The 24160-nt window shown below is 42.1% G+C and overlaps 3 protein-coding genes across 10 annotated transcripts in view; 2 read left to right on the top strand and 1 right to left on the bottom strand.

Annotated features, from left to right (window-relative positions):
* Window positions 1–7796, top strand: part of fhod3b (formin homology 2 domain containing 3b) — a 94499-nt gene extending 86703 nt beyond the window's left edge. For all 4 annotated transcript variants that reach the window (XM_086039427.1, XM_086039424.1, XM_086039425.1 and 1 more), the window contains 6 exons: window positions 136–297; window positions 756–946; window positions 1020–1212; window positions 3979–4165; window positions 4299–4460; window positions 6401–7796. In XM_086039427.1, the coding sequence (XP_085895553.1) occupies window positions 136–297; window positions 756–946; window positions 1020–1212; window positions 3979–4165; window positions 4299–4460; window positions 6401–6483 (978 nt within the window). In that variant the 3' untranslated portion in view covers window positions 6484–7796. The remainder of the gene's footprint in view (window positions 1–135; window positions 298–755; window positions 947–1019; window positions 1213–3978; window positions 4166–4298; window positions 4461–6400) is intronic.
* Window positions 7797–7855: 59 nt separating this feature from the next.
* On the bottom strand, window positions 7856–18437 carry LOC147143855 (retinoic acid receptor RXR-beta-A-like). Of its 3 annotated transcripts, none has more exons than XM_086039428.1 (12): window positions 18215–18437; window positions 17036–17204; window positions 16477–16630; window positions 16171–16350; window positions 15854–15898; window positions 11498–11658; window positions 10170–10299; window positions 9668–9794; window positions 9552–9593; window positions 9345–9436; window positions 9126–9231; window positions 7856–9038 (listed from the first exon to the last, which is right to left on the bottom strand). In XM_086039428.1, the coding sequence occupies exons 2-12, from the start codon at window positions 17159–17161 to the stop codon at window positions 8891–8893; spliced, it is 1311 nt and encodes a 436-aa protein (XP_085895554.1). In that variant the 5' UTR covers window positions 17162–17204; window positions 18215–18437; the 3' UTR covers window positions 7856–8890. The 3 variants fall into 3 exon arrangements, with proteins under 3 accessions (XP_085895554.1, XP_085895555.1, XP_085895556.1); XM_086039429.1 differs by having other exon boundaries at window positions 15863–15898; XM_086039430.1 differs by lacking the exon at window positions 15854–15898 and having other exon boundaries at window positions 18215–18435.
* Window positions 17824–23722, top strand: LOC147143854 (uncharacterized). 3 transcript variants are annotated; one of them, XM_086039433.1, is made up of 8 exons: window positions 17824–17909; window positions 20228–20314; window positions 20453–20508; window positions 20668–21041; window positions 21240–21335; window positions 22291–22431; window positions 22555–22648; window positions 23570–23722. In XM_086039433.1, exons 1-8 carry the CDS (start codon window positions 17892–17894, stop codon window positions 23589–23591), a joined length of 888 nt encoding a protein of 295 aa, XP_085895559.1. In that variant the 5' UTR covers window positions 17824–17891; the 3' UTR covers window positions 23592–23722. The 3 variants fall into 3 exon arrangements, with proteins under 3 accessions (XP_085895559.1, XP_085895558.1, XP_085895560.1); XM_086039432.1 differs by having other exon boundaries at window positions 22291–22455; XM_086039434.1 differs by lacking the exon at window positions 21240–21335 and having other exon boundaries at window positions 22291–22455.
* Window positions 23723–24160: the final 438 nt, after the last annotated feature.

The following is a 24160-nucleotide window of genomic DNA, read 5'->3' as shown; positions in this document are numbered from 1 at the left end:
GCCAGAGAGGAAATGCGCTGCAATTTGGTGCGCTTGTTGGGCCTTTTGATTGCTGCTGTCAAAATGAGACACCCCTCCCCCCCAGCCTCTTTGTTCTCCTCTCTTGAGTGTACTTGTGTTTGCTTACTCCTCCAGGCCAAAGGCTTTGAGCTGAGTTACCTCGAGAAAGTCCCCGAGGTGAAGGACACGGTTCATAAGCAGTCCCTGCTGCACCACACCTGTGCCATCGTGGTGGAGAAGTTTCCAGACAGCTCCGATCTATATTCCGAGATTGGAGCCATCACCCGCCTAACCAAGGTGGGAACGAGTTGACATTTAGCTAGCAGCCGGGACCTCAGAAGTCAAATGCTGTGTTATTGCAGGTGGCTGCTTGTTTAGCAATTGAACTGTCAACATCATGAAACCTTTAATGGTCATCTGCAAATGAAAATGAATTTGTAGGTGCCCAACCGCGAGTATGTCGCTGTCCACTATACGTAATGTATGCATGGATGGACAGCGACAAACATGGATAGAGACATAGATTTATAAATAGGTGAGATCCCAGAAGATTCAGAGAGCGAAAACCAACTGGCACAAAATGAGGCGAGTAATCTGATCCAGATTTGGCGTAATGTTCAATTTTGGAGGATTTTTTTTCCTCCAAATTTCAGATCAAATTCTGAGTTTCGAGAGTCAGCTGTACGTGCTTGTCTAAGGTCAGTGTGAGAGATTCGCCATTACCTGTGCTTTTTTTTTTTTTTTTGGGTCATCAGGTGGACTTTGACCAGCTTCAAGACAATCTGTCTCAGATGGAGCGAAGGTGCAAAGCATCATGGGATCACCTCAAGGTCATCGCCAAACACGAGATGAAACCGGCATTGAAACAAAAAATGTCCGACTTCCTGAAAGACTGCGCAGAGAGGATCATCATTCTGAAGATCGTACACAGGAGGATAATCAACAGGTATGCTTTGGTTGTTGCCACTTGAATTGTTGTTACTTTAGCCTTTATGTGTGTTTGTGATGATTTCCTGCAGGTTTCACGCCTTCCTGTTGTTCCTGGGCCATCCCATATATGGCGTCCGTGACGTCAGCATTCATCGCTTCAGCAAGATCCTCAGTGAATTTGCGCTGGAGTACCGCACAACCAGGGAGCGCGTGCTACAGCAGAAACAAAAGAGGGCCAACCATCGCGAGAGGAACAAGACCAGAGGAAAAATGATAACGGATGTAAGTGGACAATGGACTCTTCCTCTCCGTCCTGCTTCCTCTCTTTGTTTCAATTCACTGTCTTCCCTGTCTTCAAGCTGCTGGTTTTATACTCGATCGAGTTAAAGCTCCAAATGCGACCATTTCAAACCAACACTGCGGGCAGGGCATTTGGACATTCAGCGGGGACTTACCAGGCCCAATCCACTCCCGAATACTACATACATACAGATATATATATTTATATATATATATATACGTCACCGGGAGCAATGTAGCTAAGAGAAGCGCCATGAATTGTTTTTTTCATGCAACAAATGTTGGAATTAAGGTTGAAAATGTAGGTCAGTGCTTCTGGTAGTGTTTAGGCCGGTAGACCAAGGCCTCGCTGGCCCAGACTGTCCACCACTGCTGCATACATCAGCAAGGTCCTCAAATGTATACATTATTGTAAGAACAATCAAGAGAGTTGATGTCTATCTACTTTGATGATGTGTTGCTTCAGTAGGCTTTAAAAGGCCAGCGCAAACACCTCGCGCCATGATTAGAATCCCTTAACGCTAAGCCTGAGAATGTCTTTAAAGTGGCCCCGCTTCAATCTTCGTGTGAGAATGCAAGCGTTAGGCATATGAGGAATAACAAGCCTGTGTACATTTAGGCTGTTCTAAAAGGTCCTCATTGAGGTCCAATAAAAGGAGCTACTTTGTGCTTTCCTAAAATAAAAATGCTCCATTTTGACTGACACTGTCAGGAAGACAAAATGGATAATTGTACAGTATGTGGTTGAGGTCATGGCTTGGCATGGGCCAAGTCATCCAACCATACCGTTACGCTGAGTGGGGCTAAATATTGGAAGTTACTATCAGTGTAAAATTTTTGTGCGTTTGTATTGAATGCTGAGCCAAAGGAGATCAATTTTTTGGACACTTGACAGAAGCTGCTGTAGACAGTGGAACTTTCAAGTAAACAGTTATGTGAGGCTCAGTTACTTCCAATTGGCTATAATTTCAAAATGCTGATTCCGACATAATATATAATACAGTATATTCCAGAGTCAAACCTTGGCATCATAAAACCTTTCAATGTTTTGTACCCCTTTTTGGGCGTTCCATCGTATGACAAATAGCTGTTTCGTAACATAAGCAATGTTGTCATAGAAAGTTCCCGCGTGACCTCTCAAGGCCTTTGTTTTACCGGAGCTCCCTCCCTCTCTCATGTCTGTAGAGTGACGACGAAGGCGACAGTGAGGTAGGGGCACTGCTGCTGTCTGCAGTCGGCCGCATGAGAAACCTTTTGCAGTGACTAACATTAACATTTAAGACTTGAACTTGAGGACTTACATATGGAAATGGTAGAGTTTTGTAAAACTTTAATGTAACACACATGATCACAACTATAACTCCCTTTGAAGGATGCTTCTTGCAGTAAAAGGAAACACTTCTTGAAAAGCATGCTCATTTTGTAGTGTTGACACTAAAGCAAAGAGGAAAGTATATAGTCAGTACCAACATTATTGTACTGTAAGAGATTACAGTTGACTACCACCGTTTGCGTGTAATTGAGACCCATTGAAATGCCATGGGAAAATAAAGTTGTTTTTATTTAAGCCCCCCCCCCCCAAAAAAACAAAAAAAATACCGATAAACATTCAATATACGTTTTCCACATAGAATATGGATAAGTATGCAGGGGTCGACTGTACTGTACTATAAATCAAAAATATGGATAGTTTGTAAATAAAGAAGTTATTGGACCTTGTTGGTAGCTACTTCAAAATAGAAAATCAAATGCAGTGCATGTAGCCCAACTGGCAGAACATGAATAGTAGCATTAATCATAACAAACATTTGATAAACCGTTGAGAACTAGTCAAATGTGACGCTCAAGACCAAAGATGCAATGTAGTACATTATGGTCATCAAAGTGGCCTTAAAGGCAATTCTTAAATTTGACTTCCTCATATAGCCTGGATAAATTTGGCGTAAATTGTACTGATTTGACCATTGACATTCATGAGCAATGTACAGTATACAAAATCCATATGGTTATTTCTTTACCATGCAGATAAGTTGCATTACTGGAGAGCAGTGTTTCCCAGTTAAGGCATACATTCGGAAAAAAAGTCACAAAAAATGTGTATACTCTCTCTACTTAAAGTCGAAGTCAACCCAAACATGTATTTTTCAAAAATATGTTTTATGCGAGCCCACTAGTTGAAACAAAGCATTCTGATAAATATTGCGTTTGTGTAATAAAAGTTAATACACCCGTTTTTAGCCATCTCCGGGGGTGGCCATTTTGTCACTACGGTCGACTGAAAATGACATCACAACTGCTCAGGGCTCAGGTAACCGTGTTTCAACTAATAGGCCTGCTGGGAACATATTCTTGAAAAAAATGTGTTTGGGTTGATTTCCTCTTTAAAAAAAAATATAATATACATTACACAGGTTAATTGTTGCTACTCCTCTCTAGTAGCAATTCATTGTCCTGTCTGTCAATTACATTACTTGCATAGATGAACAAAGATAAATTATTTGCACAAAAATGCATTTTCGGACCAATTAAGTAAATCTGATAGTTTTCCGTGCCATCCTTGATATTTGATGTTCTACAACACAATGGTTGGGAATGCTGTAGAGTGCTGACTGTAAATGAAATGGACTATGACTTAACAAGGACTCAGCAAGCCTGAAAAGTGCTGTGTCCTAACCGGTGAGAAACACGGCAGCGATCTGTTGATCCTCACCTTCACATGTACGCCCCCCCCCCCCCCCTCCCCTGCAGAGCGGTAAATTTGGCAGCACCCAGCCCGACACGCCCGAGAGCCAGCCTCAGGGCATCCAGTACGCCGAGGACGCTGCCGAGCACGAGAACATGAAGGCCGTGCTGAAGGGCAACGTGCAGAGCGGAGACAGCGACACGTCCACGGTGCCGGGCCTCCGAACTCGTACGCGAGCCAGCAGCACCAGAGGTGACTCACTACGACATTCTGCACTTGAATTTTGTATTGTGTTCACCGTCAAGTGTCACCGGTCAATCATAGAACCATCCACAAATAAAATCAGTGGTGTAATCAACAGCCGCTCCAACTTTTGTGTTTTCAGCACACGTCCCGCCGTGGTGCATCGCCAACGACGACGCCATCAACTGCACGGATGACACAGCCGACGAGATCATGGAGCGAATCGTGCGCTCGGCCACTCAGGGGCCGGGTCCGAGGACGCAACCTCGCGAGAGGCGGCGCTCCAGAGTCAATCGCAAATCACGTGAGTTATTTTTGAAGCGTATTTCCGGGCGGCAGGAAGTTCACGCCAACTTAGCTCTTTTGTTACTGGATTCACAAAAGTGTTGCTGGACTACCCTAACAACTTTTTTCCCAAAAAGGACCTTGCTACAAAGTTGACTACTGTTAAAATTTCAGTGGAAAATTTTGAAAAGTGCCTCCAACATGTGCATTTTCCCCCTAAATGATAAACTTAGTTTTCTTTTCTTTTTCTTTTTAAGCAATCCTAGTTAAAGCGGAACTCAATCCAAAACATATTTTTTCAAGAATATGTTCTATGCAAGCCCACTAGTTGAAACAGAGCATTCTGATAAATATTGCGTTTGTGAAATAAGTGGTAATCCACTGTTTTTTAGCCAACTCTGGGGGTGGCCATTTTGTCTTTTGTCAACTGAAAATGACATCACAACTGCTCACAACAACCAATCACGGCTCAGATTCAGAGAACAGGTCAGTCGCAATTGGTCATTGTGAGCAGTTGTGATGTCATTTTCAGTCGACAGAAGACAAAATGGCCGCCCCCGGAGATGGCTAAAAACTATTGCATTTTGCTGCTTAACTTTTATATTCCACAAACGCAAAATTAATCAGAATGCTGTGTTTCAACTAGTGGGGCCTGCTGGGAACATATTCTTGAAAAAAATATGTTTGGGTTGACTTCCGCTTTAGGTTTTCCTCTTCTATTGATCATTTCGCTTAAATTAAGAAATATATTCAGCATTTATTAGTTATCTTTTTATAAGCGCCGTTTTTTGTGGTGCAGTAACTTTGAAGGTGACTGAAATGCTGAAACGCAAGCATTTTCCTTTTAAACATCTTACTAGTTTTAAGAAATCTCGCCAAGTCAAAGTTCCCTTCTGTTCTATTGGCCCGTCTTGCTTAAATTGAGTAACATATTCCTAATCTCATTACTTTTTTCCCTTGTTTTTAAGATCAATTTGTTACAGTGGATCATTTTTTAAACAGTGAGTCAAACGCGTGTCTGAATTGGACAAATTACTTTCTGCCACAATGTCAGAAGAACATGGGAGACCACTGCAACATTAAACAAAATGAAAACAAATTAAGGATGGATCTCGGGACCAATCCACTTGCGGTGCTTTTATGTCAATCATCTACTGCAAACCACGTAGTTCTCAAACCTTTTACTCAAAGTGTCACCTAAACAATACTTGGCTTTCCAAGTAGAACCATCATGACCAACATTAAAAAACAGTAGACCTAAGGGTTTATCAAAAACAATGTTTTATTCCTTAAATGTATTTTTATTATTTTAACAAAGCCACCGTAACATTACGCAATTTGAACATTAACACTGTGACTAAATGTAGGAAGAAACAAAACTACTGATTCAGTTAAAATGTTGTTGTTATACTTTTGGCTTTCCCCCTCAGGGGTCGCCACAGCGAATCAAGTGCACGCTCGATTCGCCTCATTGATTTGGCAGAGCATTTTACACTTCCTGACGCAACCCTATTGGCAGGGCACACACACAGACATCATCACTGAGCAGGAATCGATCCCACGCTGCCCGCACACAACTCGGGCGCGTGTACCACTACACTATCAGTGACTTGATTTTGATTCAATTAAAATGTATTGCACATAAATGTTAAGTAACAATTGTACTGTTTGAAGTTTGTTAAGTGCAACTGAATTCTACATAGGCAATGATGCTTTCGTCTACCAATAGAAGGAGCACGCACCGCACTTGACACCACAGAATCACTAATAAAGGGAAATAAAATAAAAATAAAAACAGATGAATATGAGTAAAACAATCCTATACTGTACTATATTTCCAAATAACTATATGTGATGATAAAGCAATGAATGTAAATAAAGAAATTTCAAATATTGATGAAATTGCAAGTCGACGCTCCATTTTCTGATCATGTCCACTTTGTGTCATTTGTTGTGAAGTGAGGAGGACGCTGAAGAGCGGTTTGACATCCGAGGAGGCCAACGTCCTGGGCTTGTCCGGTAGTCCTGACATGCAGGTGTGAAAAGGACTCGAGGACGCACGTTCACGCCTCCTCGCCTGGTTCCCTGTCCCAACATGGATGACTTGTTTGCGCTTCCTTGACAAGAAGAAGTTGAGCGCCGCATTAAGACCACTGAGCTTGGCTTCTGGCAGATCCCGCCTGCACTCCTGCAGCGCTTGACCTCTTCAGCACCTAAAGCACCTCGGTGTGTTTGTGTGTGTGCGTATTCTCTGGTGGTCAAAGTTAGAGAAACAAGTCCAAAGATGTCACCTGCGTGTGTACAATTACTACTGTGCTGCTAGCCTCTCTGTGTATTGCCTTGCGCTCCAGAAGGTGACCCGCTGGCCGTCAATAGAATGTGAAATACTTCACAAACTGATGAACAGTAGCACATTATAACCCAATTAAATCAAGCAGGTTGAGGGGTAAAATAGGTAAGTTGCTCAGCAGCATGCGGCACACAGCAGTTGCTTCTGTTGTCCCAGCTGCGCATTTCAGTGCCTTTCTGAGACGCTTATTTATTCGAGAGATTTTCAGGGACATCCAATCAGATGAGGACCGAGCACGAGCTGCGATGATTTCTAAACAGTGTTCGGATCGATTCATAGTGAAGCTGTTCTGTATTTATTGTGACAATTCTTTTCCCCGGCGCCTTACATATCAGTTCATGTGAACTGTAAGTGAAAAGTATGAAACTCAAAGACATCTCCTTCAACTGGCAGCACTGGAGATTCTGTTACACTCTTTACAATGAATGTGAAAATCACCATTTAACTTATATTTCTAAACATCTATATTAAAGTGATGTGAACAAGGGAGTTATTTTATATAAACAAAAGTAGGCCAGTGTGTGTGCTATAATCCAGAGCAACCAGTAACATTTTTCCTCCACATTCACAAGTCCAAGTTTGCTAACTAGAATGGGAGCATAGCCATTCAGAATTGATAATGAAGAAAACACCAGCAGTAGAACTCTGTTCAGCACCTTAGAATAAAAGTGTAGCATCTAACTTCTTATAGCAAAAGTGTTGTTTTTTTTAACCAAGCAGACAGCTGTGTGGAGTCAGGTAGGTTAGTGATGTAAAATGAATTTTTGCTCCATTTGTAGAATAGTGTATTATAGAGTAAAAGCAGTACATGTATTGTAATTTAAAGCTTTGAAATGAGTCATTTTTGCAAGTTACGGTTTGAAATGAATGCTGGTTTTGTGCTCGAAACACTTGACTGCTTGATATCCATTGCACTAAACAACTCGGCTACATTCACACAAGCAAGGCTTTACATGCAGCCAGGAACAATGTTACTATTTTAATTAAAATGCTTGTGAAAACTCATCGGTCTGTCTATAGTCTTGTTTTTTAGGAAAGGACACAAAAACACATGCAACAAGGAGTCACAAACTGAAGTCATGTTTATTTTTAGTCCACAATCCATGCGTCGGGCACATGGAGGTCAAGTTGATCAATGACTTGAGGTGCTCTGGGCCTAATGTGACAATTTTGCTTTGAATAAACTGCAGAGACAGTACAATGGACAGAACAGCTACCTAGCAAGAAAAGAAGGATGGAAAGAAATACAATGGAGCATTAAAGATTTAAAAAAAAAAAAAAAGCTGAAACACTGTCAGCAAATCCAGTGCAACCCAACACGTTCTGCTATCTGAAAATAAAAACAAGGGCACAGGTTAAGAATGATATAATTTGCATCTCCTGATCATAACTCAAATTAACATACATTTTCCCTGAACATTTACTTTTGCACAGTACCTCAGAATTGTATAAATTACAAAATGGAATATTCCCTTTCCACCAGACGTGATTTACTTGGTAAAACCCCTGAATGAGTGAAAGGCAGAAAGCACTTTTAACATTTTATATTGCTACATTTTATTTAAAATAAACAAAAAAAGCTCATGTTTGCATATCCTCTTAGGTGTGGGGTTCTGAAACCAATCAAGTCGCGTTTTCGGAAATAGCACCAAATATGAAAAGGCTCCAACAGTCAGCTGGCAGCTTTTAGAAAGTCAAGTGATTGGCCTCAGAAAAGGGCAAAGTCGTAAACAAGTCTAAATGGAGGGCAGACATTTTGTGTCTCTGCTAAGATTTCATCTTGTGGAACAGATCCATGTTGACTAGAAAGGATTAAAAAGAAGACTAGGTCTTCGACGCGTGCTCCCGTTTAAAAATAGATCCACTTAAGCAGTGTGTACAAAGCTCATATAAAATGGTATACAGCCTGTGAGGGAGGGGGGTGGGATGGGGCATACTTCTTTCGACGCGTAGCACGAGCCGGCCTGTTTGGTCTAAAAAGAGCAAAATGTGTGCAGCACTAAAACGAACGAACGAAAAGGAAGTGGAACCCAGATAGCAGTGAGACAAGCGGACAAATGTTTCCAAGTTAAAGTGCCACTCCAGTCTGCACGCTCCCTCTAGGCCAGCTGATGAGGAGCTTCAAGCATCTCCATGAGGAAAGTGTCAATGGGCGTGTCGCCGATCAGCTTGAAGAAGAACAGGTGCTCCAAGCACTTCAGGCCGATGGAGCGCAACGCGGGCAGGCGAAGGAGCAGCTTGGCAAACCTGACAAACACATGCGCGCCAGTCAAGCGCCTGCTGCCGCTTTGTCTTGCAACGAGTCCAAAGAGAAAAGGTGTCAAGCGTACGTACCTGCCCTGCTGCTCGGGGTACTTGTGTTTGCAGTAGGCCTCCAGCGACGCGTAGACCTTCTCTCGGAGCAGCTCCACCTCCCCCGTGTTGGACAGACCTTTAGCATCTGCAGCGCAACAACACATTTGACTTCAATTCGGAGGACGTGCTTCATCCTTTAGCCAAAAAGTCTTGCTGCACATTGGTGGTGTATTACCAGAACGCTACCAGCGGGCTCACCTGGGTTGAAGAGGACGATGGCGCGAAGGCAGCCTAGCTCCGTCTTGTCCATTTGCATATCTCTCATTTTGTTGACAAGCTCAGTGAGAACCCTGAAGGAAAACATTTGAAAAAGGATTTCAAAATGTGCAATACAGCCATGTGGGGTTTTTTTTTCCCCCCCGACAAACTAATTATGTACGAGATATAACAAATGTGTGGTGTTACCTGTCAAATATGGCACCAACCTCTGCACTCTGCACACTCTCCCTGGGTTAAAACAAGCGCGATTACTATGAGGACCTTTGAGCTAATTGACAAGTCTAACTGGCCAATAAATGAACCTGTCAAAGATCGCTCCAACTCCTGCACTGTGAGCACCATCGCGCTGCAGCTCCGAAGTGAGTAGAACGCCGTCCTTCAGGGCAATGGAGCGGTGGGAGAAGGAGGCGATGAGGAGCTCGTTCCAACCTGGCAACGCCAGCGTTTCGGTTACATGAGGACAATTGCCACATGCGTTAAGTGTACGGTGAACCCCCTCACATTCGCCACTCACCAGTCGATTTAGGAATTTTAGGAACCCGAAAACCTATTTGCCAGAAAACGTATTCACGCCTCATTCCCCTCTCAGCTCCTTCTAAGGCGCCATGTTAGCACAAGAGTAGCTAGCTAGCAGGACTGCTCGTCAGCAAACGGCAGCGTGATGACAGATTCCATTAAAGGTTGGACAGTCAGGCAAAGCTCCTTGTGGGGTTAAAGCCTGAAAACGCAATCCCAATTTGCAGTTTGGGTCCCAAAACCCACGAATAGTGAGAGGGCTCACTGTATGTGCATGAGATGAGGTACCTGCGCGCAGGAGGATGACCTGGTCATCGAGGGGCAGCTCACAGAAGTGAGGGATTCTCTTGGCCCATTCCACCAGGGCGAAGAGCTGCTTGTCTGCGGTCTGGCAGATGTTGGTGACCGCGTCATGGGGCTGAAACACAAACTGCTGCGTCACAATGGGCACATTGGAAGTTTCACACACAAACGACAGCATCGTCAAAACCTGATAGTTGGCAGTGGAACTTCGCAAAGAAACGTGCCCTACACTTGAACCTTATTTGTTGAACTTCATGAAGTTGGGGGGATGTGCTTTAAATGTGAAAATTTGAGATGTTGAACATCACAATGCGCAACGTACCGCTGTGAATGCTTATGTACATGTGATTTCTGTGTTTTTGTTTTTTTTTTTTAACAAATTTGCACACAAAAATAACCCCCTCATTTTCATGTTGTCATTATGGGGTGTTGTGTGTAGGATTGTTGGGGGGCGGGGGGAACAAATGAATTTATTCCATTTTGGAATGTGACTAACACAATGTGGAAAAAACAAAGCGCTGTGAATACTTTTTGGATGCACTGTAGGCTAGATATAAGAAAGAAAAAAAAACTGCATTTGTATGAAAATGTTAAATATCACCTGTAGCGTAAATAAAGATTTAATGAAGGAACAAATTATTCCAAATATAATTGATCTTGATGAACTTAGGCCAAAGTCACGGAAGGGTTTGGGGGTGTACTAGTAGCTTGTAACAGTGTTAGTTGGGAACTGGTGTTCATGCTCCATTTAGGTCAACTTGTGCACCACTGAACACCGGTTTGGCTTCACACTGGCAATGAGCCAACCCAGAGCTACATTACATCACCAATGCAATGGCCATAACTCTTTCTACAAAGCTGCACGCGACACAAGCTCACTGGCTTCTTGCCATTATATGGCAGTTGAATGTTCATAGCAGGCCTCCATCGAATGACGTAATAAGAGACAAGAAAAGGGTTGTTGCTAGTCTGACACCAATTAATGGGGTGCTCCAAGTGGTTGCTAGGGGTAGCAAAACAAATATCAATCAATTGGCGGTAATTTTGGCGGGAGCTCCAAAACTGCAGTGCACCACTTGCACCAGTATGAAACTACTTGTAGTCAAGGAAGAAAAGCATCTCTGCAGCTTGGCCGCCACTGTTGCTTTGGTTGTGACCAACTCACATCATCAAACACATCTTAAATGCTCAAATAAAACTGTGTTGTTTGTTCACTTAGCCCAGACTTGAAGTGGCTGTTTTCAGGTAAATGTACAACCAAAACAATGCACTTTTTCTGTGTAGTGCAACAAGACGTGGTTGCGTGCACTTACAGAGTTGCCCGCAGAGCCTCCGTCAGAGTGGAGCTCAGTCTTCAGCTCCACCGCCGTCTCCGCCTCCAAGATCTTCTCCACTGGCATCTCCTCGTTAATGCCCATGCTGAACTCCAGCTCTCCTTCCCGCTCGCGGTTCCTCTGGCGCTCTTCCTGAACCGCTGCATCACACAAGGCGAGAAAGAGACATTTCTATTACGAAGACAGTTGTCGCGCATGTTTAAATGCAGAGTGGAGAAGACCTTATGGGAGAGGTGAAACAGTGAGACACTTTATCATGTTGACTGCCATCTTCAACCCATCCATTATATGAACTAGGCATGTGCGTGACTAGTCGTTTAACCGTTTAACCCTCTACGATTTATTAAACGTTTAGTATTTTACTAGTCGGTTAAACGCTGCATTAAGAATCACGCGTCTTGTTCCTCACGCCTCGGGCCTCTGTGAACAAGCTGAGCACCAAGATAGAGAATTGCACTCTCCCGGAGCGATGAGAAACCACATCCAAAGTAAATCTCGATGTGAACCTGCAGGTCGATGGCGGCGGGGCCAGTCCGACGAGCATGAGAGCGTTTGTTCCAGCCAGGCGCAGCGATGCTCACCGCACAGCAAAGATTACCCAACTCATTTGTAAAATGACGCGATATGCTGCCGCTTTCTTTTGTCGAGGGCAAACGGTTCGAAAAAATGAATGCTGTATATCGAGCCTGAGTAGGCTACGTGGTGCCAAGTCGCAAAACAATAACGCCCCAACTCGAGAGTAGCCGTAACCAAATGAAAGAGTAGATACTACGAGCGTTTGAGCGGGTCAGCCAATGCCTTAACTTCAGACGGATGGACGTCCATAGCCACCCGAATGACTACGACGTGTATAACGTATGTGGACGAAGGACATCTCCGCAGCTGTGTGCATCATGCGCCTTGGAGGAAAGACACACAGCTGAAAACTTGGCTGCTCTCCTGCGGAGTGTGATAGGTATGTGACACTAAAAAATAAAGTTGTCGGCTGTGTGCATGATAATGCACCTAACACGGCGAATGAGACCCTGCTGGACTGGGAGTCGGCACCATTACTCATTACATTATTCATAATAAATGCCATGTATTGCATTGGCAAATGTATCAGAAATGTATTTCTCTTTCAATTGTTCACTTTTATTCAGTCAGTTGTTGTTACATCAATAGAATTTAAATTAACAAACTGTCCTGAATGTTTGGGCTAAAATAACCCCTACTGTAAATACACAAAATATTTGCATTTTAAACTTTGGATTCAATATGTATTAAATTTCAAGTTTTCTTGCTTATAGACTAGTCGACTAATCGCAAATAAAATCTGAGATATAATACATCAGACTTATTTTAAATATATATATTGTTAGGTACTTAATTTATACTAAAACAATTCCTAAGAGTTACAGGTAATCAGCCACTTCATTGGGCTTGTCTGCACTTAAAAATGATCAACTAAATGGCAGGAACAGTTGATCAAAGATTCTGCTTTGCTTTTACAAAGATAACTATTTTGATTGACATCGTCAGTGACTAATATTGCCTTTTATGATTTGGTAGGTGGCACGGTGGACGACTGGTTAGAATGTCTGCCTCCAGCCCCGGCCGTCCTGTGTGGATTTTGCATGTTGCCCCCGTGCCTGCGTGGGTTTCCTCCGGGTACTCCGGTTTCCTCCCACATTCCAAAATCATGCATGGTAGGTGAATTGGACACTCTAAATTGCCCCTACGTGTGATTGTGATTGTGAATGTTTGTTTGCCCTGCGATTGGCTGGCAACCAGTTCAGGGTGTACCCCACCTACTGCCCGAAGACAGCTGGGAAAGGCTCTAGCACCCCCGCGACCCTCGTGAGGAGAAAAGTGGCATGGATGGATGGATGATTTGGTATAGCCAAGCTTGAAATACATTTCTTTTTTAGGAGCAGTTTGCTAATCATAGACTTCATTTGAGGAGCAACTTTCGAATTTTGAGGAGCAATCTTTTGCAGGTTAATCCCAGGGACCTAAAGCAAGGTTTTTCTTTAACAATAACAACATGGCAATATTATGAATTGTTGCAAAAGTATTCACACCAAGTCATCAAATCATAGTCAGTACTTGGTTGCAGCTCCTTTGGCCGCAGTAACAGCTTCCAATCGCTTTGGATAGCCAGCAATGAGTTTTGCACATTGTTGTTTGGATAGTTTTGCCCACTCCTCTTTGCAATACTGCTCCAGCTGAGTCAGGTTCCTTGGTGATCTCCAGTGAACGGCAATCTTCAGATCCCGCCACAGGTTTTCTATTGGGTTGAGATCCGGGCTTCGACTTGGCCAGTCTAGAACCTTCACTTTCTTCTTCCTGAGCCATTCTTGTGTCACTCGAGCTGTATGCTTTGGATCATTATCCTGCTGAAAGGTGAACCTGCTCCCAAGGTTTAGGCTTTTTGCAGACGAAGAGGTTCTTCTCCAGGATGTCAATGTATTTTGCGCTATTCAGTCCCTTGTACACGGACAAGCTCACCAGGACCGGAGGAACAGAAACAGCCCAATAGCATTATGTTCCCACCTCCATGTTTCATGGTAGGGATGGTATGAGCTGGATCATCAGCTGTGTTGGCTTTGTTCAATTTTCGTTTCATCTGACCACATCACTCTTCCCCACATCTCTGGAGTGTCTTTTAGATGTGTGGTAGCATACGGCAAGCGGGCCTTCAGATGTGGTTTCTGCAGGTATGGCTTCTTCTTTGCAACACGCCCATAGAGACCTTCCTTGTGTAAAGTGTGGGATATTGTGGACTTGTCTACATTAGTCCCAGCAAACAGAAGAGACTTCTTTAGGTCTTGAAGAGTTACAAAGGGGGTTGCTCTCACTTCCCTGTGCAGTTTCCTCTTACCTTTTGCTGTGATCTTGGAGGGACGCCCTGTTCTTCGGAGGTTCACAGTGGTACCATGGCGTTTCCACTTCTGGACCAGTGATGCTACTGTACTTTTTGGCACATGAAGTGAACCTGCAATGGCTGTGTAGCTTTGTCCATCTCTATGCTTCTCTAAAACTTTCTTTCTGAGGTCTTCTGACATCTCCTTGGACTTCATGACTGCTGTCTGCTGACAAGCATGGGATGACTGTAGACAGGTGACTACTGGGCACAATTTATAGGAAGTAATCAAGCATATACGAGTCACGGGTGACTAAATGCAGGCTCGTGAAACTGCAGTGCAATAGTTTATGGTGTGCAATCATTTTTGACTCGAAATAACAAATTTGGTGCAATGCTGTGAATACCTTTGCAACATTGAAATGCTGACTTTTGCTATCTATTTAGATTAAACAATACTTATAAACAAAAACAGTGATGGATTGTTGAGTTTGCACTATACCCTTACATGCAAACAGTTGAAACACACTTTTTGTTCTGTGCCGAGAAATTGAATGTTGCACATGGGTATGAATACTTTTGCAACCCACTGTACATCGATAAACACACACGCACACCCCTGTAATATTCTTGGCAGAATTTTAAAAATAGGAAAATTAAGATAAATTGTTCAGGAAGGAAGGAGAAAAGGAAGGAAATAAGAGACATCATTTTCTCTACCACTACAGATACTACTTTATGTGGTGTATGAGTTTATGGTTATGTTGATGTTAAAAAAATAAATTTAAAAAAAATCAACAGTGCCTGAGTCTTTTTTTTTTTTTAATTTGTAGTTATTTATTCTAAATATTTTGTTGTTCTACATTTCAATGCAAATGTCCCATATCTTTGATAATTGAAAGATAAATGCACTTAGAAAGGATGTACACTAATTATTGTTGCTCTCACATCATCAGTGTCATTTAAAACAACAACAAAATAACTTAACTATCATTTAATGTGACAGTTTCTGGGTAAATATATCCTCTGCAAAATTTCAGCTTCTCTCCCACCAGGCTTAGCAAGTTTCCTGGGAGATACCCTGTACTTCATATTGTTATTTCACTTGATTACAGTACTTGTTACCAATTATGTCACAAGTAATTATCTGGTCAACTTGAGAACATAATCTCTGTGACAAATCACACTCATTTTTTTGGTTCTGTTCTGTCATTCTTAATGTGAAAAGTAACACTAACCCAAGCTTTCAAAATATTGGAAATATTTTCTTTACTGTTCGTTTCGAGCTGTTCCTGAGATTTTCAATTAATCTTAAAGCTGTGATGAAGATACATTTCAGAGTTATAAATGTACACGAAATTAGTGAATGTCTAGCTATCCTAAATATCATGTCTTTATCTGTCATTTAAGCGCTACATGTCCAATAAAACAACACCAAATCCAAGACACATTGCAGTACAAAGAATAGCTTTAAAATGTCAATGCCATACTCATCCGACCCTCATCTTTTCCATCTTCTTTTATCCACCTTACCACTATTGAAAGATGGAGAAAGGGCAGAATTGGGAAAATAAAGGGAAGACAGGGGTTAGATTTATAAACCCAACCCGCTGCATCAGTCTCCACCACATTTCTACACTATTTTAAGTCCTACTACCATGACAACACTGTTCAACTCCACAGAGTGATTAAATAATGTAAGACACCTTTGCATCCTTGTGCTTTCCCCTTCCTTTGCTACTTGGGTAGTGTGTTTTGGTTGTTTTTTACTTTGCAAGACATGTTTTGCAATACGAAACCTGCATACCTTCCCTCTTCATGCCCATGGCCAGGCACTTCTGGTAGCGGCAGTACTGGCAGCGGTTGCGCTGGCGTTTGTCCACCAGGCATTCCTTGTTGTCCCTGCACGTGTAGCTCAAGTCTTTGCGGACCGTCCTCTTGAAAAAACCTTTGCAGCCCTCGCAGCTGTAGACGCCATAGTGCTTGCCTAGGACACAAAAAGCACAGGCATGATGGAAAAATGAGGAGATAAGCTCAAACAAATATTTATAGTAAAAGCAGCGCACATGGGTTTTCTTTCAAATGGAAAGAACAGTGCGGTTCATTCACTCACCAGACGAGCGGTCTCCACAAATGACGCATAGGCGCTTCTGAGACAACATGATTCCCGGACTGTGTGCAGACATGGGTCTCAAGCCGAACGGAGGCTTGATGTCCTCAGAGCTGCTGATTGAATGCATCCCTGACATGGCACCTGAAGCTGAGAGCTGGACCGACATGAATCACAGAGAATTGACATTTGATAATTGAGAGCAGCTCCTGTGTGCTCATTGTGTTGATGTGTTTGACTGTTCTCCCTGTATTCAATACACATCTGAAAAATTCATCAGCGACTGTGGCTCACCTTTTCCACAAGTAGGGACACTGTGATAAGTATACTGTAGAACCCCATCAAATAATGATCGCTTTAAAAACAATGTGGTATAATGGGCACACGATAGTGTGGGGAAACACTGTATATTTGAATTCATAATATATTAAGGTATTTGATTAAAACATATTTCAAAAACTGCCCAAATAGATTTTGGTTGATGATGAAATGTATACATGAATAGTACATAAAGGCCAGAGGGCCAGAGCATAAACTTGTTTTGCTTTTCATGTCCATTTACCTGGCTGTGGCTGATGGGTCCAAATCCTAGAGAGGGTGAAACCATTGGAGAGTTGATAGAGAACGGAGAGCCAATGACATTGGTGGGGCTGTTGGGTGCTGAGCTGTTAGGCTGCTGGGAAGACATTGCTCTAATACACAGGATGAGGTCCCGCCAGATGGATATCAGTCTGAAGGTGACAGTCAGATATGAGCAGTAATTAGTAGTGGAACATCATTACAACCACTTGCATAATAAACTGAGACCCAATCAATACAAGAGCTGTGTCAAATGTTCTGCCTTTAGAAAGCTACCGCTGTCTTGCATCATCTTGAATTATTGCAGAACTCACAAAGACCATATTCTAGCTGTGTTTAATATTTTTTATCTCAGTTGCATGAGAGTCATACAGATTAGGAATAGCTCTAAATGTAATTCAATACAGTTCCACCCCACTGCACACAATTACGCTTTTTTAAATGCAGAATATTTGATACATTCAAATATACCGGTAAATATAAATATATATATATATATCATGCTATGATCATCACGGTGGCCGTGTACATGATAATACAATAATACTATATATATATTAAACCAGCCTAGCGGCATTTGCGACTGATCTTAAAACTAGTAAGCTAATGATGATAGTGTTTGGCAGGAGGCAACGTTCCAGTTTGAGATTGTTAACACGTTTGCTGGATAAATGCTGCTCACCATATATGCACCAGCAAATATATTAACATTGCCTGACGCTCGCCATTTCAAATGCTAACTGTGAACCTAAACCACAATCAATGTCTCTTGCACATAATGCCGATTCTTCCGTCTATCATTGAGCCAACATGAAGTTAGCAGTACGTACAGTACATCGATGGACGCTCGAGCCGTGGTTAGTAACTTTAGCCAGCTAACATTAGCAGCATACCTGGTTCGGATTTGACGTGACTCAAATTAATCAAAAGCTACTCGTTTAACACAAACATTCCCATGACGCAGATTGATGGTCTATTAGAACCGCGTTAAATCTGCGTGCGTCGCAATTTAATCCATTTAGCGAAGCTTCGCAACGATTAAGGCTAACCTAGCTAGCGTGGCTACCATTAGCCTACTGCTAACTACATGGTGGTAGTCGGGCGAGCGAGATAATAGCAACGAATGTGTTCGCTTGCAGGTCGAGGGGGAGGAAAAACTCACCAAAACACAATCGACGCATTGTTGGAAAGCACTACGCTATGTCTTAGTTGTGCTTCCTGAGAAACAACGGCGGACAGCAAGGCCGCCGCTCAAAGCCAGTTGCCTTCAACTTGACGCTGTTGTTGTTTACTGGCCATGGTGGCTCAGTGCCAGCTCCACTCGAGCCAAAATGTCTACTGGGACCACCCAGTAGCGCGGTCACGTGACAGCACCGCACAGGATGGGAGGATCGAAGGTGGGGGCTCGTACTAAAAGTATGGCCGTCGCCGAATAGAATTATCCCACATTTGTACTATATTAATCACAGAATGCAGTTTCTTTAGGAATGGCGTGTGAATACTCAAGAGCCGAAGCTGCGCTACAATGCTGGGGAATCAATTAAATTGTTGAAATGTTCAATAGAAAAATGGAATTAAGAGGATTTGAATCGGTCGACAAACGTAAGGACGACGTAAATATGTAAAACATTATTTCATTGGGGAATTTTATTGAGAAAATTGGAGAAATTAAAATAGGAAATTTAGAAAGTAGGATAAATAGTTCCCGAGGGGTCCCGAATGAAATGAACATATTGGAGTTTAAATGTTTGGAGTCAAGAAATGTGGAGGCAGGGGCGTCCAGTGTGGCTCCAATGGGGGCATGCACCTTGGGTGGGAGGGCAATCAAACAAGCACACACGCCTGTCACTGAAAATATGTTTGGAGCATATCAGCAATCGATAATTGATGAATGCGTATGATGAACGGGCATACCTCCACTAATTGATGAAATGCCTTGTAGAAGGGGCATCCGTTTATGATTGAGGGTGCATCAACTTCGAAAAGCTCCATCCACCTAACCGTCGACACAGGGGTACAGGATTTTTTTCCGTCCAGGGTCTAAAGTGGGGCTTGACCGATAAATAGGAGGGCTGAGAAAATAATTGATGAATGTATTTTACAATATGAAATAAAATGCGGGAGGGGCTTAACTGGGGCAGTAAAGATTCCTGTTGGGGCCAAAGCCCCACCGTAGCCCCGGTGTAGAACCATTCCTGCGTCAACAAAATACTTTTCGAGGGCATCGATAAAGGCCGTTCGCCCAAGGCTTCTAGAGAACTTTGCACACCAATGCGTGGAAAGAGGGGGTACATATGTAAAATGGTTCACAATTGCTGGATTTTGTTGTGAAAAGTTGGTCGTTTTGGGATTAATCCTGAATTTTGTGAATATTTTGAAATTTAAAAGTTTCACTCAGTTTAGAACTGTGGAAGTAGAGTGGTGAACAAGTACAATAAGGAAACAGAATTTTAATGTACACATTACTGTGTGAATGCTCTGCTGCACTCAGGACAAGCACATTAAATGATATATGAAGGAAATAGGCTTGCCTCATCAAGGATCACCATAGCAGTCACTTCCATGATTTTTTTGGGCATATTTTTTAGACTGGATAACCTTTCCGGACACAACATAAAAAGACTACATATAATATATTGATAAACAAGTATTTCCATTCATATTGACACCTATGCACAATTTGGAGTGTTCAATTAACCTAACATGCATATTTCTGGAATGTGGGAGAAAAATCACCAATTTAGAAAAAAAAAAAAAACTGGAAGGAAAAAACTAATAAAAGTGTTACACCTTATCCAAATACAAACAAACTGACGCCCCGTTTGATTCCACTGTTTTACAATTTACTGGATCATGTGAAAACATGTGGTTCTTTACAGAATGACAAGCATGAGCTTCCAATTGAGAGCCATTTAAAGCGATAAATCTTGTGGAAATAGCTGTTCATCCCGTAGCATCCGATGAGAAGTTATCGAGTGCTGCAGGGCAAGCTCAAGCATGAGGGTTAAAAACAAGTCAGCCACTAAAAAATGCAAGTCTGCACTTGAGTCAAGATATGCATATGAAGTGTATAATATCCATTTACCTGCCCGAGCAGCCATTCACAATGGCACCACATGAGCACCCTGACTGACAATGCCACTAATGCTCAACTTTTTTATGAATTTGTCATCAGGTTCCTGGTGATTGCGTGTCAAAAATCAACAAGCCAGGAGCCACAGTGTGCAGTTCTAAAGAGAGACAAACGAGAAAAACTGCTTTGGTAAGAGACGTTTCTGGAGAGGAGTCTCTCAACTAGACAGATTGCATTGTTAGGACAAATGCGGCGCCGTAGCTGCTGCTGCCTCCTCATACCTTTATTAGCTGCACAAGAGCATCCATTCTTTTTTTATACTTGTAGCTTTTCTTCCTGAAAACACATTCATCGCAAAGAAAAGGACCACATCCTTTATCTAGGTTTGTAACTTGTGTTTTTTTATATCCCATTTATGAATGCATTTTAATGTAAATATAGATGGATGTACGCCATAATATTTTGAATTGTAATGTACAGTACCATGCAAGAATTATGAGTTCTCTGGAAAGCAAATGTTTTTCTTTCTGTTTCCAAATTAGCTGTCATTCCACTGAATTTTACTCCTTTAAACTACCATTTTCCAACTTCCACAACACCTCGCTTAAGGAGACCCATAACGAAGCAAAGGACTACTGCAGACGGATACACACAGACATTGCTACTATCACCAACCTGGCAGATATGAACGATCTGATTGCCTCTGTTCCAAATAACATTGTCAGATCATGGATAGGACTGGAGCTGGGAGATGTATCAAGGCGGTATTGGGCTTGGCCGAACCCAAAACTAGATTTCTTTAACTGGAAGGTGGGAAATCCTGAGGGATTGGGACAACATTCATATGCAGCTATGGATCCACAGGAAGAATGGTTTGAAAGTGAGTGTGAAACCCAAAGGAGCTTTGTTTGTCACGGTAAGTACGGTACAAATTTAGAACTATATAATCCTTAAATTGCAGTCATTGTTCCACCAATGTCACAAATCATGCTTTGAAAAAATCTGGCCGGCAACAGTGATGTTCCAAGTGACTACATTTTCGTTGCCAAAACTAAATCATGGAGGGACGCCCAAAAGCACTGCAGGGATTTATCTTTGGATCTGGTCAGTGTAGGCTCATCAGAAGACAACAAGGCAGTCCAGATTGTGTCCACAGCTCAAATTGTGTGGATCGGCCTCTTCCGGGGTTCTTGGAGGTGGTCCGACAGGAGTAAGTCATCATTTCGCTTCTGGAAACCACGACAACCAAGCTATCGTGATCAGGATTGTGTTGCTGCTATATTCAAAGATGACCGCCAGTGGAATGATCTGAAATGTAGCAGTCAACGCACCTTTGTCTGTCAAGGCCGTAAAATGACTATTTCTTTGTCATCAAGCTACACTGCGGTGAACTGTATACAGTACAAGTATAGTTGTACTCATCATTATTCAACCATATTATAAAATAATAGAAGTTATACATGTTTACCAACCTACTGGAGTGTGAAATGAAGCAACAAAACGTGAACAATTCAAATAGCTCCATAAAACTAAACCAGTCACTTTTTTCCAATTGAAAGTGGCCATCTATTGAACGTTTGCAAACAATGTAATTTGAGTTCAACTGTATATACAAACATTCAGATTTGGACATATTACGTCAAAGAGAAGACAGCATGAGTGAAAACAACCCCAAATAATATTAAATTGATAAAAAAAAACAACAACAAAAAAACGCAATTCCCTCAGAAAACGCCTATTAATGCTATTACAGTAGAGCTGAAACTGATGACTGATTACAGTATATTATAGTAATACCTCGCTACCCATGGCGATATGTCCCTGAATAGGTGAAAGACTGTTTTTGTTGCAATTGTAAACAGATACAATTGTGTCATAGGGGCTAGTGGTTTACATGACAGCACTCTTTTTGGAGACTGAACAACAATGAAATTGATTCAATTGAAAATTATTGTCTAAACTAATTATTATCAACCATATCATTAGTGGCCCAGATTCTGAGTAAGTAAATTTGTGAGTAAATTGAGATTAGATCATCAATATGTCAGCATATAGTATACAGTGAACCCCAGCTGCATTTATATATACAATGTACACATAATACCGTATACAGTATTAGAGTTGCCCTCCATTGCTGTTGTGTTATCGTTTATCTTTTGGTGCAGCCAGCAAAGTTGTGACAGCCACTCAGAGAAGCACACAGAAGACACTGTCAATGACTGTCACAACACCTTCAAACAACTCATCTTCAGACGTGGTTACGTTCAATTCCCCAGCATCTACTTCTACCCGACAATTAAATACAGGTGCAGTATGTGTCACCAGCACAGGTCAGAAAATATATCAGGTGTCATATGTGTAACACGCACAATGCAATACATCTTCAATGCAATACAAGCAACATGGGAAACTCTTCTATGCGTCTACAGGTGGTGTCTGCATCTATGACGCAGGCTGGGACACTGAACACAACGCAGTCATCCACTGTAACATCCTCTGGAAGTGGTCATCCTTTGACTTCAGGTACATTTGGTGCTGATTAATATTGCGCTATAGGGCTCATGTAATGACCAATCACAGCTCACCTGTTTTCTGGGTGTGGTCATGTGATGTTTGCAAGCTGAACCCCTAGGCACCGTGATGTCATTTTCAGTCGACAGCAAGTGGCAAAATGGCCGCACCCTTAGATGGATAAAAATTGGTGGATTTTGCTGCTTAATTAATATTCCACAAATGAAATATTAATCGGTGTTTAGAGTAGTGGGGCCGAATAGAAAATATTTTTGTAAAGAACATTTCTGGGTTGACTTCTCTTTATTCAAACACCTTTCACAGGGACACAATCTTTTCAAACATTAATCTACAATAATTAGAAGCTTTTCCAACATATTTCATTACTGTTGATTATATATCTTTTTAAAAATTATTTTATTTCGTGCTTGGCCGTATTAGTGTCACAGGTGAATTGGAGCCTATCCAGGCTGACTTTGGGTGAGAGGCGGGATACACCCTCCCTGAACTGGTTTCCAGCCAATAACAGGGCACAGTTAGATTTCTTCTGAATTGCAGATTACAAATTGAGAGTACATGAAAACTGATGTAAAGCCCTATAGTTATAATTCAATATATTATGTTCTAGTCTTAGTTATAGAGCCTTGGAGTACACTCCCAAATTGAGGAATGTACTTCCATTTCAACTACCATAAAATCCGTGTATTTTCCACACCATGACGCTCATTCAAGCAGAAGATGAAAGCTAATAGTTATGTTATTTGTTATGCTGCTATCTAGTGGACAGGGGGAGTATGGCAGTAAAGTATTGGTAGGAAAGGGATACAAAATGGTGGCACAAAAGTTTTTATATTATTTTTTCCGTATAAATTTGCAAGATGAGCAAACAAGTGAGTTGGTTTACATTTTACCCTTTCATTTCTTCTCAAACAGGAAACCTGATATTAATTCGTGAAAACATGACTTGGATCAAAGCCTTGAGTTACTGCAGCAAGCACTACAAAGCACTCAGGATCAGGTGGCGCAGATGGCACAGAATGGCACATCATCCCACATTTGGCTTGGTCTGCGCTACACTTGCACCTTCGACATTTGGTTTTGGAGCGGTACGTCCGCTGTTTGTTACCAGAACTGGGCCCCTGGACAAGGACCACCAGAGCGTGCATATGAATGTGGAGTAACAGGTGCCATGTTGACCACAGGGGTGCAGCAATGGGTGGGCTTTCCTGAGACACAGCAACTGAACTTTATATGCCAGGGCTGTGCTGGATAAGGGAATTTTTTTAATTTGCCTCTATGCAAACGTGAGCGGGTCCTACAAGTTTTGGTGTGTTATATTCACAAGTTTTATCTCTCTATCATTCTCTTGTCCCACTAAGCCAGTGCACTAGTGTGAGAGTCTACTTCAAGGGCTGCCTCCTCCATTGTTTAGTGTGAATGTCATTAAATATGAAAACACCGTGGTGTCCCAGCCGACACATTCATGAGCGGCGAGAGTGACATGAGAACATTGATCCGCTGCTT

The sequence above is a fragment of the Filicampus tigris genome, chromosome 8 (assembly GCF_054856515.1).
Source record: "Filicampus tigris isolate MCC_2025a chromosome 8, RoL_Ftig_1.0, whole genome shotgun sequence".
In the NCBI taxonomy this organism is placed as follows: Eukaryota; Metazoa; Chordata; class Actinopteri; order Syngnathiformes; family Syngnathidae; genus Filicampus; species Filicampus tigris.
The sequence above is the reverse complement of the archived record's forward strand: the minus strand, read 5'-3'. Positions and strand labels throughout refer to the sequence as shown.

What these genes read in the sequence shown, in the direction of transcription:
- LOC147143855 (XM_086039428.1), bottom strand. Translation starts at nt 17,161, where the DNA reads ATGTCTTCCCAGCAGCCTAACAGCTCAGCACCCAACAGCCCCACCAAT. An exon ending in AAAAGATGAGGGTCGGATGA is followed by an intron (nt 11,659 to 15,853) that starts GTATGGCATTGA and finishes TGTGTGATGCAG; the next exon opens with CGGTTCAGGAAGAGCGCCAG. An exon ending in TACCCCGAGCAGCAGGGCAG is followed by an intron (nt 9,039 to 9,125) that starts GTACGTACGCTT and finishes TGTGTTTGTCAG; the next exon opens with GTTTGCCAAGCTGCTCCTTC.
- LOC147143854 (XM_086039432.1), top strand. An exon ending in AAACGAGAAAAACTGCTTTG is followed by an intron (nt 20,315 to 20,452) that starts GTAAGAGACGTT and finishes TTATACTTGTAG; the next exon opens with CTTTTCTTCCTGAAAACACA. An exon ending in AGTATGTGTCACCAGCACAG is followed by an intron (nt 22,456 to 22,554) that starts GTCAGAAAATAT and finishes ATGCGTCTACAG; the next exon opens with GTGGTGTCTGCATCTATGAC.